This window comes from Pseudopodoces humilis, chromosome 2 (assembly GCF_049639895.1).
Source record: "Pseudopodoces humilis isolate 2021_Gansu_Grassland_sample_001 chromosome 2, ASM4963989v1, whole genome shotgun sequence".
In the NCBI taxonomy this organism is placed as follows: Eukaryota; Metazoa; Chordata; class Aves; order Passeriformes; family Paridae; genus Pseudopodoces; species Pseudopodoces humilis.
Window position 1 is genome coordinate 22845898 of NC_142201.1, and position 20454 is coordinate 22866351.

The 20454-nt window shown below is 41.1% G+C and overlaps 1 protein-coding gene across 1 annotated transcript; it reads left to right on the plus strand.

Moving 5' to 3' along the window:
- The first annotated feature begins 375 nt into the window (after nucleotides 1-375).
- Nucleotides 376-20314, plus strand: MXRA5 (matrix remodeling associated 5). The gene is made up of 7 exons (XM_014251027.2): nucleotides 376-711; nucleotides 2846-3061; nucleotides 5309-5438; nucleotides 5785-6175; nucleotides 8755-13716; nucleotides 14359-15259; nucleotides 16819-20314. The coding sequence occupies exons 1-7, from the start codon at nucleotides 527-529 to the stop codon at nucleotides 18728-18730; spliced, it is 8697 nt and encodes a 2898-aa protein (XP_014106502.2). The 5' UTR covers nucleotides 376-526; the 3' UTR covers nucleotides 18731-20314.
- Nucleotides 20315-20454: the final 140 nt, after the last annotated feature.

The window sequence follows — 20454 nt, forward strand, 5'->3', positions numbered from 1 at the left end:
CGCCGGCTCCGGAGCCTGTTTTACCCACCCCCGCCCCTGGCGCGGGCCCGCCCGCAGCCGCCCCCTCCCCGGAGGGGCCGCCCACCCCGCAAGAGGAGCCGCTGCGCCGCGCCCTCCCCCTGCACAGCGCCCGGCGCGGGGAGGCGGGCGGAGCGCGGCGCCCCGGCACCCGCATCCCTCGGCCCCATGCGGCGGCGGGCGGCGGGACGCTGCCGCCGCGGGAAGAGCTGCGCGCCCAGGCAGCCCGTCCGGCGGCGCGGGGCCCCCCGCATCGCCCGCCCGCCCGCTGGCCCACGGAGCTCCCGCAGCGCCCGGAGCGACCCGCTGGGCTCCCGCCGGGGCTGAGGGCTTGCGGCGTCCCGACTTTCGGTGGGACTTCTCGGGGCACCCGGAGAAGGGGAGCGCTCGGAGACAATAGCAGTCGATACAAACCAGCACCCGGCGGTGCCTGCCCGGCTGCCGCGCATCGCTTATGTTTGTTCGGGGGGAGCCAGCCGCGGCGGCGGATCCCGCAGGATGACGGGCGATGAGGAATCCTAAGTCGGCGTCGAGGCGGACCACTGCAGGCAGCGATGAGCCTCAGCGAGCCGGTGCCGGAGGGGAGACCGGGGTCCAGGTGACCGCCGGCTCCGCGCCGCCGGCCGGCCGCAGCGCCCCGGAGCATCGGGAGCGGCGGGCAGCGCCTGCTGACAGCGCCTGGCCCGGCCGCAGGTAAGGAGCAGCGCACGGCCACCGCTGCCGGAGCGCGGTCGGGTGCGGGCTGGGCTGGGTTCTGGGGTTCCCCTGAAGGACTGCGCGGGGAGGCGAGTGTGCTGTGCGGCTGCCTGGCCGGCGGCCGTCGGCCGTCCCGCAGGCGGTGCCACCGTGTGTCGGCGCCCTCCTTCTGCCCGAACGCTCCCGTCGCCCGGTCCGGCGGGGACGTTCTTCGCTAATGGGAAGCATCTGTCCTCCGGTACGGCAGAAAGAAACACGGAGGCGAGGGGACTGGGTCTCCCCCGCAGCCCTCTCCGGCACAGCCGCTGCTGGCACACGGCCCGCGCAGCGCCGACCGCCCCCTCCCGCCGGGGGCGCCAGCGGTGCCGCTGGGGGCCCGCCCACGCCCCGCCCCCGGGGGGCGGGCCCGCAGCCCATTGGCCGGTGTGCTGCGCGGGGCGGTGGGGGCAGCCAATGGCGGCGAGGCGGCTGAGAGCGCCCCCGTGCGGCGGGGCGGGGCGGCGCGGCCGGAGCCGCTCCGGCAGATCCCGGCGAGTCCCGGGGGAGCGGCCCCGGCTGGGCACGGGCGCAGCGCGGTAAGTCCTGCCGGCAGACCCTTCCCCAGCCCCTCACAGGTCACTGCACTCTCCTCTTCACCTCAATGAACATGTCCTGAAAGGGACCTCTCACAAAAGGAATCAAAATGGGTAGGCTGTTTTCTAGAAGGAATTTTCATTAAGGACAATATAAGGAAAACAGCACCTGAAAATTCTTAAACAAATTACAAGCTATTTGTCTTTTAAAGAATGCTAAACGTCTCATTAACTTGACCATGGATATTTGGGAAAACTTCATCCCAACAAGCCTCTTGTTTGAACTGTAATGGTTTGCACATGGTAATCTTAGGGGGAAAATGTGCATCTTGTTGCTTGCAGACCTAAGAAAATCTGACTGTTATACTACAAGCAAGTAACTAATGGAACCAAAAGTACCTGGTACAAGTGAATGCCTTTCTGTCATTGTTGTGGTGTTGTACAAAAGCAGGAATATTAAATTTCTTTTACTAATAGCAGCCTGTATTCTTGTATGGCTTTAATTTGAAAGGCTTTCAAATTCTTCTGTTGGTAGGAATATGAATAGGAATGTTTTAGTCATTTGTCCAGAGTTAGGGTGCTTAATCATTAATAAGACGTTGCATAAATGTTTTGTTTTTCAGAAATTGCTAGTGCTCAAGGTCTTGAAACCTTGAAAACTCGTGTTTTCTTTTCTGTGCTTCTTTAAATTACTCTCCATGGTTCTAGCCATGCAGACTTCGACACACATTTCCAAAAATCTGAACTTGGGTATTGGTAGACTTATTATAAACTTTTCCTCTGAGGTCTGTGCTTATGCTTTTAAACAAATGGTCGAATTTTGTAATTTCTGATCAGACATAATAACTGTTTGGTTTAGATTGCAATGTAAGAGTGTATCCAACATCACAGAGCAACCCATGGCAAAGGATGACAGAGCCTAGATCTATGGCAAACTAATTCTTTCACTTCATATCTCAATTGTTTCCTACATCTATTATGAATGAGATTCATTGAGCCACATTTTACCCTACCAAAAGTTAATAGCCTGCTAAAAAATCAGGCAGCTAGGTGATATGAGTTTGCTAATTTGGTACCTAATGCAGCTCAATTGCACTATTTCTAGTTATCTGATTAGGTACAATAACTGATACTATTAATCTTCAAGTGATTATGGCTTGTTTTGTTTTTGTTTTTCTTTCATTGACTGTAGAGGGAACCCTGGCAATTTGCTTGAGCTAGATTTTTTCCTAGAAGTTTTCTAGTTTTATTGTGAGATGAGTACTATACTTGGTGTACAGAATAAGCCTATAAAATATTTTACCATGGGGAGATAGCATAACTTTTTTAGAATACTTATTTAGTAAATGTGCGTAATGGGGGGAAAATTTACACTGAAGCAGAAAATTACATGGAATAAAGATAATGGCTTTCCAATTGAACATGGCCTTGATTGTCTACAGACTTTCTAGACAATGCAGGTAACCACTAGGTATATTAAGAGTTGAAAGTATGTAAAAGTTTTTGAAAAACCATAATTTCTTCTCTCTTTTCTTCCTCGCTGTCCCACAACAATGCAGGAGGAGCCAGGCGAGGGGAGGCGACAAGATGGGGGATTGGGTGGCGGCTGGAGCGCTGTCCGTGGTGCTGATGCTGGGACTGGGACTGCCGCTGGGAGCCCTGGGCTGCCCCCAGCCCTGCGCCTGCTACCTCCCCACCGAGGTCCACTGCACCTTCCGCTCCCTGGCAGCCGTGCCGGCACGTATCCCCAAACATGTGGAAAGAATCAACTTTGGGTTCGTATGGCAGCTTGGAGCAAACAGTTTTATGTTCTTAGTGCAGAAGCCCGGAGTGCTTTGTGCACATGTGGCAAACCAGGATCTCTGTGTGTACTTCTCAAGCAGAATTGCAGGGATGGGTACTTACCTGTTGGTGCTGGATTTCAATCACTACAGCTTCTGGCATGGAGAAATTAGCTCAGCCTTTTTGTCTCAAACAAAAGTTAACTGTTACTTTCAAATAAATATTTATACCATGGTATGAGTTAATTTTTGGTAAATAGAACATACAGTCTTTTAGATACTTTTAGAGTATATAAAAAAAGACATTTAATTAAATCTGTTATGAGATTTCTACAGAATATGAAATTTTAAACCTGATGTAAAATATAAATACAGTAGGAGTAAAATTCTATGATGTAACCTAGTAGCATTTTGGAGAACAATGAGATATAGCATATCTTAAATTAATACAGTGGAAATAAATTTGATCCATTGCCTTTGGAGTCGTGGATTTGTTGCACTTATTTCAAGCAACAAAGCACAATATAAGCATGTTGGGAAGAGACTGCTCAGACTCCAAGTCACTTTCCTTTGCCAGGATATTGCCAACTCACATCTGTCAGATTTTGCGACAAGAAGGCAGGGACTGTTGGTAGGCTTCATATCACAAAAGTACCACATTGGGTAATTGTGTGATGCAGAGCAGTGCAAGAGTCGCAGTCCTCTTCTGCTTGGTGTCAGGGCTGTCCCACTACCCATGATGAACTCACCCTGACAACCTCAAAGCCTCTAAGCTGCAACTGATCATGTAGTGGCTGGCAGTAGTGACCTTGGTTTGGCTTCTCTTCTGCTTCTCTATAGTTAAAATTCTGATCCACCAACATTTCATTCACCTAAAGACTAATTTTAGTCTCAAAATGCTCCTGTGCTCAGTAAAGCTATATTAGAGAAATATGTACTCCAATCCCTAAATTGCTTCTGAAAATGGGCTCCTAAGTTACTAAGGCGTTTGGGCTGATTTTTAGTAAAGTACATTATTTGATATACTGTTAGCATAAAGGACATTTCCTTGTGTCCTTTCCCAGGAAGAAACAGTCTTAACTGTCTGTTGTTGCACTTTCACTTTGAAAGAGTGCTTTTGCCATATTGCTATTTTAAGTGCTATGTGTTTAGAAGGTGAAGATTATTTTTCTAACTGGAAATTATTTAAGAAAAATCTTTATTTAGGCAAGTTCATTTTTTTTTTTTTTAAGGACTTACTTTGAAATAAGAAATTTTATATAAGATGTCTGCTATAAGCTCAGTGGATCTGCAGAAGAACTAAAAATATTAATACAGTATTACAAATTTTTAGCAAATTAAGAATTTTTAGATAGATAACATGGTGAAGATCCAAAAGTATTTTCTCCTTATTCAAAATATTTTAATTTCATGCTATGTCTTCCCTTGCTTTCTAGAAAATACCAAGAAATTGGAAAAATCTCTAAAATTCTATGCTTAATTTTAAGACTTCATGCCTAGATTAGATAATACATTTAATTTTCTGTATATATATGAAAAATGCAAATGTAGACTTAGGCCACCAAATGTAGCTCTTCCAAGTTGGCAAATAAAGCCTGATTTGCTCTTCCAAAGCAAAACTTATTTATTTTCAAAGAGTAGATTTTTCTGTATTCCTTATCTAAGAAGAGTTTCAGGGCTCAAGTGATGTAATTGTAAGGTCAATTCCTAGATCTTATGTATTTACTTAATGTAGCAAATTACATGCTGTAACAGTAAGAGAAGCAGGATGTGACTCACTGCTTCTTGTGCTGTTTGGGAGATAACCCATTTTTAATGTTTACTCTCCAAATCTCTATTTATTTATTGTTAAATGCTGCTTTGGCAACACTGCAGCCTGTCTAGTTTGCCAGGCTCCATAGCATCATGGTTTGGCCACAGGCCATTAACTTATTTCCATTCTATAAACTGAGTTACATGGAAAAATATACTGACAACTATTAGAACTTAAACACCTATTTATTACTTTTACTCCTAATTTATGGCTAAAGTGCCACAAAGTGAGTTAAAAGAAATCTTAATGTAAACATGAACTAAGTATGCTTGGACCTTGTAAGAGTCTTTCAGTAACTTCTGGCCTTTTGATGGTGCATTAAGGTCCCTCCAGTTTTTCCTGAAAGTTAGGTTATACTAATTTTACATTTGCAGTCCATGACAGTCAGTGTATAAATTGTAACTGCATGTGTGATTTTTTTTCCCCAGGTTCAACAGTATACAGTCTGTATACGAAAACTCCTTTGCAGGACTTACAAAATTGGAATTGCTCATGATACATGGAAATGACATTCAGAATATTCCTAATGGCGCTTTGAAAGATCTTGTATCTCTGCAGGTAATCCTTAGGTTTTCCTAAATTTCAAAACTTTCATGAATTACAGAAAACAAAAATAAGTGTTCTTTATAGTGCCTTTGTAGGATTAACATAACATTTTCCCCAAAAATGCATTGGATATCTATTAACTATGCCTGTGTCTAACTTGATAATGCCAACTACCACTCAGTTTTATTCTACCTCTGACCAGCATATGATTTTTCAGTGGTGCAAAAGATTTGAAGGTGGGAGGAAAAAATTTGCTTGATTGCTATTCTAACTGGATAAAAAAAATAATCTCTGGTTTTTGTTTTGTTTTGGTTTTTGGTTGTTTTTGTTTTTTGTTTTTTTTTTAATTTTTGTTTAGGTTTTTAAAATTAGTTACAACAAATTGAAAGCCATAACCAGCCAAACTCTCCAAGGACTTTCAAGCTTAATGAGGCTGCACATGGACCACAACAGAATTGAGTTTATTCATCCAAATGCTTTTAATGGTTTAACTTCTCTAAGACTTGTCCACCTAGAAGGAAATTTACTCCAGCAGCTTCACCCCAACACCTTTTCAACATTTATGGTCCTTGATTATTTCAAATTGTCAACAGTAAGACATCTCTACCTATCTGAAAATGCACTTAGGACCTTACCTGCAGGGATGTTTCAAGGCATGCCACTGCTGGAAAATCTTTACCTTCATGGAAATCCATGGGCCTGTGACTGCAGTTTAAAGTGGCTCCTTGAATGGAATGAAGTTTCTGGAGGTAGGAACATAAGCTACCAGTTTTTATTGAACTCATAACATTGATTTTTTTTTTTTCCTGTTCTATGTGTTGATGGTTTTGTTACTTCCTGGGTGTTATTACTTACATGATGTCTGTGTGCAGTGTTAAATTCTGTTACTATTCAATAAATGTGTGTATTTAAAAAACACTGTAAAAAGAAAGCAGTTTTGTTTCGTTAGATAAAAATATGTATTTAAGAGCAAAGAAATTAGCCATTACATTTGGGATGATGGAAGTGATAGTGAGGTTTACTGTAAAGGGGTTATAACCTTTGACTGCATTTGCTTGCACAGCAGTACACCTTTGGCTGAGGGCTGTCAATTGTCCTCAACCAGTGAAGCTACTGACTATATGCTGTCATGGAAGGTGGTAACATTGGATTTGAACTTGTTTGTCTAAGGAAGGAAAGAAATCAGGTTACCAAATTCCGGGTTAAGCCTGCTCTAACTTTGAATCTGTTAACATTAAAGCTGTAGTATGTGTTCTTCATGTCCATCCATGTTTCTTCATTGACCACAACTTCCTTTAATGATGGAGCAAATCTATTTGAAGTATTTTCAAGTACTTGCAATGTATCCATTTTCACCCATGTAATTTTTTCATAAAATAACTTGTCTATCTTCATTCAGACTTAGAGATAAGTATCCTAATGCCTAGGCTGGAACACTTCTGATTGTGTGCAGAAGCAAAAAAAGAGTTTTATAATGCCTCTGCATCAGGAATACACTAAATGAGGAGGGATTTGAGTGTCAGTTTTCAGTTTGGGCATCTCAGTTCAGCAGAGGAACTGGTGTCACACCAGAGCTACTCCTAAAATATTAAGAGGGAATTGGCATTTAATTGTAACTGAAGATGTCTCAAATGAATGACAAGGTTTATACAATGATTTTGGACTGCATATGGTGAATGATGGTGGGTCTTGTCATCTTAGAATATTTAATTGCAATTTTGCACTTGACTGCAAGATGGTGCTTTTTAAGAACATGCAATGCTTGAATGAGTAGTATAAATCTTCCTGACTAAACAGGTACTTGAGTCATCTGACTTAAATACTGTATTTCACTAGTTTACATTTTAATATTCTTATATTCTGTTCTTGATCCAAAATGTGTGTGTGTATGTGTTATGGGTGTCCTTAAGCTTCAATGTAAGTTATGAGATACTAGCTGAACATTCCTTTCTTAGTGTAGTGCTGGCTTGCTAGCATTTTTATTCAGTTAAATTACCTCTTTACACTAAAATAGTAATGATTTTTGGAAGGAGAAATAACTTATCCATGCCTTTTTCACGTATGACAGATTTTGTATCTGTATATGACTGTAACATTAACTTCTTTGGGAATTCTGTCCAGAAAGAGTTACTAAATTTTTTCAGTGTAGCCACTGCCAAGTTGATTGTGGACTGGTTTTTCCTTACATTTGAAACACCGTTTGAATGTGCAAGTAGCAAACTGCAGAGATATATATATATGTATATATATATATATATATATATATATATGTATTCCATTTGTAAGACCTTTTTTAAAAAACATGATTTTTCAGATTAGAAAAGCATATATTTTCAATTAAAATAATGGTATGAGGATTTGCTGTGCATTTCCCTTTCTCCTGACATTTTGCCTTATAACTCACCGTTATATTGTTCATTCATTCAAAGATCCCTCATTCTTCAGGGTGATACTTATTCCTAGAATAACTGTAATACATTTAATCTACTATATGCTTCCAAACTAAATACCTAAGGTGACATTTAACATTCAAGTGAGCAGAACAGTGTAATAAATATATGATTGTTACTTTGCAGACAACAAGTTTGCATTGACAGAAGAGAGGAGTCAAGACTGTAATAATACAAAAAAGTTAAAACAGAGAAGAGCTAGACCAGGAAAACTACAAAGTTTACAGTTGTTTCAGAGGTCAGAGAAGAAGTGGAGAAGTGGCACTTTTTTTTTTTTTTTTTTTTTTTTTTTTTTCTCCTGCTGATTAATACCTTGCAAGTGCAAGAACTAATCAGCCCATTTTGGTAGCTACAGTATAATGTTTTGTGTACTGCCAGTACTGTTCTTAATCAATAGAGAAGAAAAAAAACTTCCTGGATTATTTAATGAGGAAGTCTAGTACATAAACTCTGTATTTTTGAAAGCTGAAAGGTCCCTCTCCTCTTCACATTAGATCCACAAGTTAGGCAGTTGCTATACAAATGCAGACTTTTTGACACAGAGTAGTTTGTTGCTGATTTAAATGTTGCCCTGTGCACTTCCGTTTGTAGGCATTTAATTCAGAGGCAGTGAATCTAAATTTCAGAAGGATGGAGTATTCAATCCTGTCATTAAGAGAAGATTCAGAAGAAATCATGGTCAGATTGAGAATCAGATACACATTCAGCTGTAAAACAGAGGTGCCATTCTATAAGTCTTGCCTTATGTGTCATGTGACGTAATGCAATCTTCGTGAAGTTTATTTCATACTTCTGAGAGTTGTCTAGAACAGAGTTTTTCAGCTTATTTACCTATTGTTTTCCCTCTTATTTTCTTTTTTAAATTTTATTTTTTTCAGGTGTTTTAAAATGCAAAAAGGACAAAGCCTATGAAGGGGGACAGCTGTGTGCTAAGTGCAGCAGCCCAAAACAACTACAAAAAGAAGACATTCAGAACTTGAAAGATATTTCCTGTAGGAAGCCTGTCATTCAGTCCTCACTGAGGCAAAATAGCAGTACTCAAGATGAGGAAGATAGTGACAGTTATGAACTCCCTCTGGAAGAGCTTCGGTCCTCACCATGGAACATTGCTCTAAATATGACTGATGAGCATGGCAATATAATCCACCTGAACTGTGAAATCAAAAAACCAACAGATTCTACCAAAATTCAGTGGAATCAAATCCAGACTCAGGAGATAGATATAAATGCCACAATTGCACTGGATTTTGAATGTCCAATGAATCGAGAAAACTATGAAAAATTATGGAAGCTTATAGCTTACTACAGTGAAGTACCTGTCAAATTAGAGAGGGAACTTATGCTCAGAAAAGAGCCTAAAATAAGCTATCAGTACAGGCAAGGCTCAGATTATGATGCTCTTTACTACACAGGTGTAAAAGCTCAAATACAGGCTGAGCCTTCCTGGGTGATGCAGCCTCTTATAAATATCCAATTAAACAGGCGCCAAAGTACAGGGAAAAAAGTGGTGCTATCTTTTTTTACTGTGTTTTCTCAGACAATTCATACCAAAACCACCAGGCAGCAGAGAAACTGGGTAATGATAGAGCAAAATGAGAGCACAAAGACAGCACAGAGTGTGGTGGAAGGGTCAGAGTGTCAGCTGAGTTGCAGTGTGAAAGCTTCTGAGAGCCCCTCCATTCAGTGGCTTTTTCCAGATGGAACTAAACTGCAGGCACCTTTTAATGAGAAAGACAGTAGGTTTTCCATTCTCAGTAGTGGCCAACTAATAATCAAAGCAGTGAGTTACACTGATGGAGGTGTGTACCACTGCATTGCCCAAGTGAGAGATGATGTGGACGTAATGGCTTACAGACTTTTTGTGCAGCCTGCAGCTATTCAGGTAGCTGATTCAGATGTAGTGAGAGTTGAAAAAAACGTTGGCAATCCAATAGCTTTGCCATGTAATGCAGTTGCCATCCCAGATCCACAGTTGAGCTGGATTCTTCCAAACAGTCAGGTACTCAATGATTTATCAAACTCTTCAAAAGGCTATATGCTTCCCAATGGTACTTTGCTTATTCCAAGGAGCCATGTCACTGATAGTGGCCATTATAGATGTGTGGCTGTCAATCAGCAGGGATCAGATCAGTTTGTTGTAAGGGTCACAGTAAATAAAATGGTGTCTGACAGGTCATTTAAACGAATAAAACTAAAGAAGCGCCCAGGCTCAAAAGGTTTGTCAAAAACAACAGGGCGGGTCATAGATGATGAGGAGGGATCAGGGACAGGAGGGGTGGAGGAGTTGCCACGAAGAAAGAACCGCCTAAAAGACTGGGAAATACCTTTTAAACAAAAAAGTGACCAAGTGCCAGAGGCTCTAATTAAAAAGGGGAAGAAGGGCAGAAGGAAAATGAAAATCTGGAAAAGTACTGATGAATCCCAAGACAGCAATGTTGCAGAAGGCCGGAGAGTATTTGAATCTCGAAGGAGAATTAATGTGGCAAGCAAACAGATTAATCCACAGCATTGGGCTGACATTTTGGCAAAGGTCCGTGGGAAGAATCTTCCTAGAACAACAGCTACCACCATCTCTGTAACAACTTCACTGCCATCAGTCATGCAGGAAACTACTCCCACTCCTTATCCTTTAGCCAGCCCTCTGCCTTCAGAGACAGGGCCTGATGTGGTGGACTCCTCTGCTGATGCATCACCTGTGGGTGAAGATGAGCAGTTCTCAGTCACTGTTTCACAGAACACAGAAGTGTTTTCAGTCCAGTCTATATTAATAAGGTCAGAAACTGAACCCTTCTCCAACCACAGGGCTTTAGAAACACCTGCAAGTATAGACACTGTAGAAATTGCTTTATCAGGTCCATATTTGACTTCTGTCTCTGCAACTCTGCAACCACAAGGGGAACAGCATCTTGATGTCAGAACAGATGATTCGGTTGCCCTTACTGAGGAACCTCTAGCCAAACAAATTGTGACAAACTTTCCTAATGTTCAGAGCAGTTTGTTCACAGTGGAAACTGTAGATAAGACTGTATCTTCTATATCTGAAGAAAATTCTGCTTTTGCTGAGCTACCACTTGATGCTACTCTCCTTGAGACTCAGACTGTGGATCTTCATAGCACCTTGGAGACAAGCTTGAAGTTAAATGAAGTGGGCCCAATTAGTGTTGACACCATAACTTTGGCACCTTCTCAGTTTGATGAGATCATCCCAACAGATTCTGTAGGCACTACTACTGTTCCTTCATCTACTTTTCCATTTGTTAGAGAAAAGAGCAATGATGGACGATACCAGCACAAAAAAATATCCACAAGTCATACAAAAATGTCAGACTTAAGTAACAGTTTTCCAGCTGTCACACCCATCAGGGTTGAGAGCAAAGAAGAACCTGTAACTCACAGAAATATGGTGACTCAAGAAAGCATGTTCATCATTCATGCAGACAATTCTCAGATAGAGGAACATAGAAACCTGGCTATTCCAAAACAAGGTCCCATATTCATTTTGCGTAGTGCTAATGCTCCTCATAAAACAGCAGAGGGGTTAGAAACATCTTCTTCCATCAGTAGATTGACCACAATGGCCCCCACAACAACTCCATATAGAAAGACCATGCCTTCACTTATTACTCAGCATGGTAGAAAAAGGCCTTATGGGAGAAGGAGAAGGCCAAACAGAATCCGACAAAGACCAAAGCCTTTGCCCCGTGTTGTTTTAACCACAGAGGCAATGCCTGTGATTACAAGGACACCTGAAATTGAAGCTGTTACCAAAACTTCTTTTGGAACTCTTGAAAGTCCTGATCTTAAAAATATCAAAATACAGGCTAGGAAAAAGGAACGCATGGAATCCACTCCTTCATTAATTACTGACTCAGGTGTCACAGAGAAATTAACTAAAATCAGAGATGTCATCACAACTTTCTCTTTTAGGCCCACTACTTCACCTGAAACTAAAAGTGTGACACACCCTACTAGCCCTGAAACCTTTGAACTTCCAGTGACTGCACCCATCACAATTTTATCATCATATGCTGTACATGATGCGCTTCCCACAAAAGAGCCAAGTGTACCTCTGAAACCAGAGCAAAGTGAAGTGCCAGCATTCCACTCATTAGACAATGTCTCTGTGGAGAAGGACATGAAAGCAGATTCTAAAACTGTGGATCATAAGGCAGAGCAATCAAGGACAGCAACTTCTCCTGCATATAGGAACAGCTCAATACTATCAACAAAACCAGAGTCTCAAGAGCCTAACCTATTTGACTTAGAAGGAATGGTTAATGAAACAACTGCTGGAACATTCCAGCTGGTGTATCCCACTGTGAGTGACTTAAGTATTCCTGTTGGCACAGTAGAAGTTTTTAAGGACCTTTCAGTTTCAAAGGAGCCATGGAAGCCTACAGTATCTATAGAAACACCAGCAAAAGCTGAGCCACCTCAACAGTATGAGATATTTACTTTACCCTCCTCTTTCAGCACTGGAGAAACTCAAACTCTTCCAGTTAGAGAGACAAAGAAATCTGTTACTCTCCAGGCTGGGACAGAGCCATCTTCCTTGGATAGAAAGGAATCTATGTTACATGTGTTTCTTCATTCACAGACAACTGAAAAGCCTCTTATTATATCCACTGCTTTTATTCCATTTATAAAACTTGTCAGTCTTCCCCCTTCCATTTCAAGCACTTCAGATCCTTCTCTTCATTATACCACCAAGGAGAGAAATGCCTTCAATCAAGAAGGGCTGCCAGAAGCAAAACATGTTGGAGCAGGTGGTGACAAAATAGTGATGACCTCAAACCAGAATGTTCACCCTACTCCTTCCTCTAATCAAAACAGGATTAGCATACAGTCAAAAGAGAAGCAATTCAAGGAGTTGTATAGTAGCAAATCAAACAACAGTTTACTGCTTAATCCAAATCCTCCCCAACCACCTGCTGGAATGATACCAAGCATAAACCAAAGACCACCTGTTGTGCCTCCAAAACACATTCCAGTAAGAGGCACAGTGAAGCTTCCTGTAACACAGGGCCCACTTCGCTATTTTATAACACATCAGCCTCTTCACTACACAAACAAACCAGAGATAACAGCATATGCAGCACATACCATCCAGGACAGAAAAACTTTTGCTTCCCAGAGAGAAACAGCTACCCCAACACAAGTCTCTCCATTTCACAAAACAAAGCCATTAATTGAAAGCAAGTTCAGTAATCAGGGTCAGAATAGATACAATTCAAGATTTTTTGGAAATAACCATGTTCCAGATAACAGAGGCACAGCAGGGAGAGTACCAAGTCAAGGGTTCCCCTATTACCCCAGTTCCAGAATACCATTCCTTTTCAACAGAACAAGGATATTCCCTCACTTAAATATGCATCCTAAACCAGATATTCCTAGTCAACTAGTGCCAAAAGACACAAATGAGAGGAAGGTTGCTCAGGTCTTACCTACTGGGATTACAGTGCAGAAAGCTACAGTTACTCCAGTGCTTCCAATGCCACATGCCACAACGACTGCATCACCACCAGTGATTTTAGAGATCACCCCTCCGGCCTTTCTCTCTCAGCGCACAAAACCACAAATAACCACTACAGTTCATCCTTTTAAAAGTATCCATCATCGTCATCAAAAATTTCCATCTGTTCCTTACATGGGAGGCATTATGCCGCACAATTCAACTGCAATTCAGCCTTCCACTAATTTTAGGGTATATGGAGGAAGACCTAAAATTATCACAAAAGCATCTCAGAGCATCTCCATCCTTGCTGAAACAGATGCTTCTATCCCTTGTGATGCAGCTGGGGAACCCAAGCCTTTTATTACTTGGACAAAAGTCTCTACAGGTAAGACAGAGAAAAATGTGCTCTTCCATGGTTTGTAGGGGTATTGCACAGAAATGCAACATGACCACAGGAGTAGTTCAAAATGCTGAAAAATTCCTGTAATACATAATCATTGTAGAGAAAATTATTAATTGCAACTAATCATTACAAGTAATAATAGATTTGCAGTGTTTCTTGTAATAAAACCTCTGTTATTTAATGAGTTCATTTTTGAAGGGTAATTTTTTGGCTGTGAAAAGCAGACAACTCTGCTTATTCTCAGCAGTTAGAATTTATTATGGCAACACTTGCGAGTTTTGGTATGTTAATGGGTTTGTTAATGTTGCTACCTTAAATATTGGGGTGTGTGTGTCATCTCCATATGCAAAGGGAGCAGAAAATTTACATAAAGATTTAAGAGGGATCCTAAAACCTAAGGCCTTAAAAAATTTCCACACTGTCCATGTTTGCAAGTTAGTGGTTAGTTCTGCAATAGGAACAAAGACTAATTTGAGTTATGGAGAGTGTCAGAAGATGCAGGCCCTCTAAAGTTGTAATTGGTTCTGAGTAAACCTAAAATGTCACTTAAGACTTCTTTATTTCAATAATGAACATTTTAAACCCTTTGACTTTCTCTTTCTTTCTTTCCTTTCACCTTCACAGGTGCTCTAATGACAGCCAACAGCAAGTTACAAAGGTTTGAGGTCTGGAAAAATGGTACTCTCCTTATCCGAAATGCTCAGCTTCAGGATCGTGGGCAATACTTATGCACAGCTCAGAACCTGCACGGCATAGATAAAATGATTGTTGTGCTCACAGTTTTAGCCCACCAGCCCAAAATTTTGCTTTCCCGCTATCGAGATGTCACAGTCTACTTTGGAGAGACCATAGCAATGGAATGTCAGGCTAGCGGGACTCCAAGCCCACTAATTTCATGGATTTTCCCAGATAGGAAGATTTTGCAGACAGTCACAGCCACAGAAAGCAGGATAATGCTTCATGAAAATCGAACCTTGTCTATCAAGCAAGCAACTTTTTCAGACCGAGGAGTTTACAAATGTGTAGCAAGCAATGCTGCAGGAGCTGACAGCGTTGCAGTGAGGCTGCACATTGCAGCCTTACCCCCCATCATCCAGCAGGATAAGCAAGAGAACATTTCCTTGCCCCTTGGTACCAGTATTAACATCCACTGCACTGCCAAGGCGGCACCTTCTCCCAACATCCGCTGGGTGGTCTTTGATGGCACGCAGATCCGACCTTCTCAGTTTGTCAATGGGAATTTATTTGTTTTTCCCAATGGGACTCTTTACATTCGCAACGTCTCCCCCAAGGACAGTGGGACCTATGAGTGCATTGCTGCTAACATGGTGGGAGCTGCCAGGAGAACAGTACAACTCCATGTGAAAAAGCACGCATCGAATGCTAAAATCACTGGGAGCTCTCCTCAGAGAACAGATGTAACATACGGTGGCATCCTGCATTTGGACTGTAGTGCCTCTGGTGACCCTTGGCCTCGGATATTGTGGAGGTTGCCTTCCAAAAGGATGATTGATTCCCTTCACAGGTAAATTACTATTTGGGGTGTCACAGGTAAATTGAAGTTTAGATGAACTTAGAGAAAAGCCCACTCAAGTACAAGTTTCATTCCTGACTTCTGCGGGTTCTGAATGAAATTCAGAAAAAATTACTCTTCACCCAATCCTTAAGAAGGAATCTGAGATTATATCAAAAGATAGTCAAGTTATATCTTAGCATAATTTTCTTGGTAGCAGTATTGCTCTTGAAAATCTAGCTTCAAGTTTTTAGGATAAGCTGCCACTGTTTGTCTTTTACAACCATTTGTAAACTTATTAAAAAGTCTAGATACACAGCTTGTGTACTGCTTTTTCCAATGTGCTTAGTCAGAATAATGTTGCAGAGGTGCCTGCTTTTCCCTAGGAGAAATTGATCATTGAATTTTATCTCATAGGCAAATCATTACACAAAGTAAATACAGGGCAAATAATTCAACTTGTAATTACTTAAGCAAACATAATCATTTTAATGTCTTGCATAAACAAATGTTACCCCACAATAAGGTCTGTGTAAACCTGGTTGCATATAAATGCCTAAAACAATACATTCTCCAATATTTGCAATATCAATAAAATACCACTTCTACAAACCTACAATAGCTGTCCTAACACTTGTCTGAAAACAAATTTCTGTGCTATAAATTATTCATAGCTCACCTTTGAGCACAATAAACAGACTATAAACAGTGTGTATAAACACAGTGTAATTAAAATGCATAATTTGGAACAACTTTCTTCACAGCTGAACATAGTCATAATTTTTTATATTGACAAAAGATATATTTAGGTAACCTGTAGATAGCACAAAATCCAGATTGCATTTTTTGCCTCATAGAGGTAGCAAAAAAATACTGTGTTTCTTTTTTGTTTTCCCTCACGATCTTTATGTGAGCTGCTTTTCAAATACTGGAGATCTTTGGGGAGAAAACTGTGGCTGCTGAGGAAGTTGGTTTTGACCTGAATACGCCAATTCCATAGTGAAGTGGAAAGGACTTTTTTAGCATACTGGAAACTTTTCGTCCCTTATTTCAAAGCTTAGCAACATTTTGCTTCTTTGTGACTCTTCTAAAGGTTTAATCTTTATACCCAAGGGCAGAGGAAGTTCCTCATCTTTATTTGCTTTTGGCTGAAGACCCAGGTACCAGACTCCATTATGGTCCATACAGCCTCATGTGGATTATATCATTCAGAGATCTCATATTTCAGTGTTACAGAATAATGCACATGTAGTCAGAAGAGTTAAAACCACCATAATTTGGTATTTAGTGGATGTTTAATGGTCAAAAACACCATTAAAGTCATTGAACACAACAGAATTACTTAGTTACAAGTGAGTAGAATTATTTTTTTTCCATTTGCCTTTTGGTGGTAAATATCTTAGAAATTTCTGACCATCTAATTATTTAATGAAAGCAATTTTCCTCTCCTACTTTTTTTTTTTTTTTTTTAATACTGTTGAGTTGTTATTCCCCCACAGATTTCTCTCAGTAGTTAATACCCAAAATGTGATTTTGTAGCTTATGTTAGGTTCTTTTTTCTTTCCTTACAGCACTTTGGAGACTAGAATCAAAGTATTCAGCAATGGGACTTTGGTTGTTCATTCAGTTACAGACAAAGATGCAGGAGACTATTTGTGTGTGGCCCGCAATAAGATAGGGGATGACTACGTGGTCCTCAAAGTGAATGTGATGATGAAACCAGCAAAAATAGAACATAAGAATGACAATAACCACAAAGTCAAGTATGGAGGGGACCTGAAAGTTGACTGTGTAGCCACAGGTCTGCCAAATCCAGAGATCTCCTGGGGTCTTCCAGATGGCAGCATGATCAATACCTTCATGCAGTCGGATGACAGCGGCAGCCGGGCAAAGCGGTACGTGGTCTTTGATAACGGAACCCTGTATTTCAATGATGTTGGACTGAGAGAGGAAGGGGACTACACCTGCTATGCTGAAAACCAGATTGGGAAGGATGAAATGAAAGTGCGGGTCAAAGTGGTGGCAGAGCCTGCAACCATCAGGAACAAAACATATATCACTATTAATGTACCTTATGGCGATGTTGTCACAGTAGCATGTGAAGCCAAAGGAGAGCCCACTCCCAAAGTGACCTGGCTTTCCCCAACCAACAGGCCTATTCCTGCGCTGTCTGACAAATACCAGATATACAGAGATGGCACCCTCCTCATCCAAAAGGCCCAAAGGTCCGACAGTGGTAACTATACCTGTGTAGCACGGAACAGTGCTGGAGAAGACCGGAAGATCGTTTGGATCCATGTTGACGTTCAGCCTCCCAGAATCAATGGTCACCTCAGTGCAATAACATCTGTGAGGGAGACAGCCATCAGAGACAGCCGGAAACTTATTGACTGCAAAGCTGAGGGCATCCCTGCTCCGCGTGTCTTGTGGGCTTTTCCAGAAGGAGTAATCTTACCGGCTCCCTACTATGGGAACAGGATCACTGTGCATCGCAATGGTACGCTGGACATCAGAGGGGTGAGGCAGACAGACGCCGTGCAGCTCGTGTGCATTGGGCGGAACGAAGGCGGGGAAGCGAGACTGCTCGTGCAGCTCCTCATCACAGACCATTTGGAGAAACCCTCCTTCAGAGACCCTGTCAGTGAAAGGATCACTGCCATTGCTGGGCACAGCATCAATCTGAACTGCTCTGTCCAGGGGAACCCCAAACCCAGCACGAGCTGGATCCTTCCCAATGGCTCTGAGGTGCTGAGTGGCAGTCGCCTGCACAGATTTTACCATAAGAGGGATGGGATCTTACACATCAGCAGCTTATCTGCCGGGGATGCTGGGACCTACCGCTGTACAGCCAGAAACCCGGGAGGTTATGTGGAACGAGTAGTCTTCCTGAAGGTGGGACTCAGGCCAGAAATTAGCAACCAGTACAACAACCTGGTGAGCATCATCAATGGAGAAACTCTGCAGCTTCATTGCATCACCCAGGCAAACCACCGGGCGCAGATCTCCTGGACACTGCCCAATGGAATGGTTATGGATGCCCCCCAGGCTGTGGGTCGCTTTTCCCTGATGGAGAATGGCTCACTGACAGTGCGTGAGGCTTCTGTGTTTGACAGGGGCACTTACCTGTGCAAAGTGTCCACAGAGTATGGCACTTCTGTTATGACTGTGCCTGTCATTGTGATCGCCTATCCTCCTCGGATCACCAGCGAGCCAGCACCTGTCATTTATGCCAGACCTGGAAATTCAGTTAAACTGAACTGCATGGCCATTGGGATTCCTAAAGCTGAAATAACATGGGAGCTTCCAGATAAATCACATCTGACAACAGGAGCTCAATCCCGTCTGTATGGAAACAAATTCCTCCATCCTCAGGGGTCATTAGTCATCCAGCAGTCCACTCAAAGGGATGCGGGCTTCTATAAATGCACTGCTAAAAACATACTAGGCAGTGATTCCAAAACTACCTACATACACATATTCTAGCATTAAAACAAGTGCCTTTGACTGGATACTGGTGTTCAAGTCACTGCCAAATGAGTGCAATGAGGAAAGTACTGCTTGCAACAATGGCTAAGGAGAGAAAAAAAAAAGAATTAATCTGCCTTTCTTTTGTACTCAATATGGTAATAAGTGTGGAACTGAGAAGACTAATACGTTGAAAAAGGTCTTCAAATTGTTAAGACAGTATAAAAGCGGTTTTTCATGCTATCCAATAGCATCTGAGACCTAAAGTACTCCATTGTCAATAGTCCAAAGCTATTTCTTGTTCTAACAAGCACCTTAAAAGTACCAAAGAAGTATTAACTGTTAACAAGTGAGCTGCAGTGATTGAAGTACTTTAGTAAAACATAATTTTCTTTATACCCTGCAGCACCTTTACATAATCTAGGCTTATAGAATATGATTATTAACCTTTCTGTTCATGCTTCTATCAGCTCTTCAAAATCAAAGACTAAATTAGCAAATAAGAATGATCTATTTTAATAAAAATACATGCAGAGATTAGCTACCTTAACATATGAACATACATTTGCCAGCTACTAAGGATGCTCTGGTCAATTAATTCACTATATATTTTATATATATTTTTTAATCTGACTATGAGACTAGCAAGAGTAAAAATGACCTTGGTCTCATTTTATAAATTATTGGTCTTTACAAGACTCTGATACATTACAGTGTTTTATAATATTAAGGTCAATATACTGTACATTTTATAATAAAAAAATATTTTCCAAAGAATGTATTCACTGGTTGTTTTTGTTTTGTTTTGTTTTGTTTTTTAAATAAGGAACTCCAAACAGTGGGAGTATGGAATTAGGTCAAAAAACTCGAAGTAATGTAGTGTTATATGTACTTGTATTTGACCCATTTTTATCTGATTCATTTATAGACGGTTTAGGGAAGACAAATTAGTATAATTGTTTTATCTCTTTAAAAGTGATTTAGTAATAGAAATTTTTGTATATTTCAGCAAATATTTACAATGTCAGTACTTTTTCCGCAGTCAAGGACTGTTTACTGGATTATGTGCATAATTTTATGAAGGTTTATCTCTTGTGCTACAAGGTACTGAATATGCCCATGTTTCAGCAAACTATAACAATCAGAATTTTGCAAATGTTATCTTACCTTTAAACATATGGATTCTCTCAGATATTCAGAATTCTTAAAGTTCTGCTTGTTCATAAAACTTATGCTCATGTTTTAGAATATGGTTAGGATAAAAGCTTTATTTTTATTTTCTCTGTTGATCAAAACATGTCAGTAATGTAAAGTATTTTGCTAATATTTACGTTTTGCAAAAGCTGAAAGCAAAGATTTTCTCCCCCTACAAGTTTATCCACTTTAGAAAATAGTAAGCTGTTGTAAAATGTATACTTAGCATAATGATAAACAGAACTGAGCTACTTAAAGGTATGTGATTAGAACAAGAATATAGAATTAAATGAGAAGGGCATTGCTGAAGATACACAGGGTAAAATTTATATTATAGAATACTTTATAAAACTTTTTCTTCAAAAATTCAGTGCAGGCTAAAAATCTGTGGTTTGTACAAAACTTTATTAAAAGTTGTGGATATGTTGCCTAATTAAATAACATTTGATTATGTCTTAGTTTTTTTTTTTTTTTTTATGGTGTAAACCCTTGGGCCCTAAATCAGTAACCCATGCTCAAGGGGAAGCATGTCCCTAAATACCTGGCAG

Bases quoted from the DNA above. Each gene is read 5' to 3' on its own strand.
- MXRA5 (XM_014251027.2), top strand. From the start codon at position 527: ATGAGGAATCCTAAGTCGGCGTCGAGGCGGACCACTGCAGGCAGCGAT. The intron at 712-2,845 runs GTAAGGAGCAGC...ACAACAATGCAG, and splicing joins AGCGCCTGGCCCGGCCGCAG to GAGGAGCCAGGCGAGGGGAG. The intron at 15,260-16,818 runs GTAAATTACTAT...CTTTCCTTACAG, and splicing joins ATGATTGATTCCCTTCACAG to CACTTTGGAGACTAGAATCA.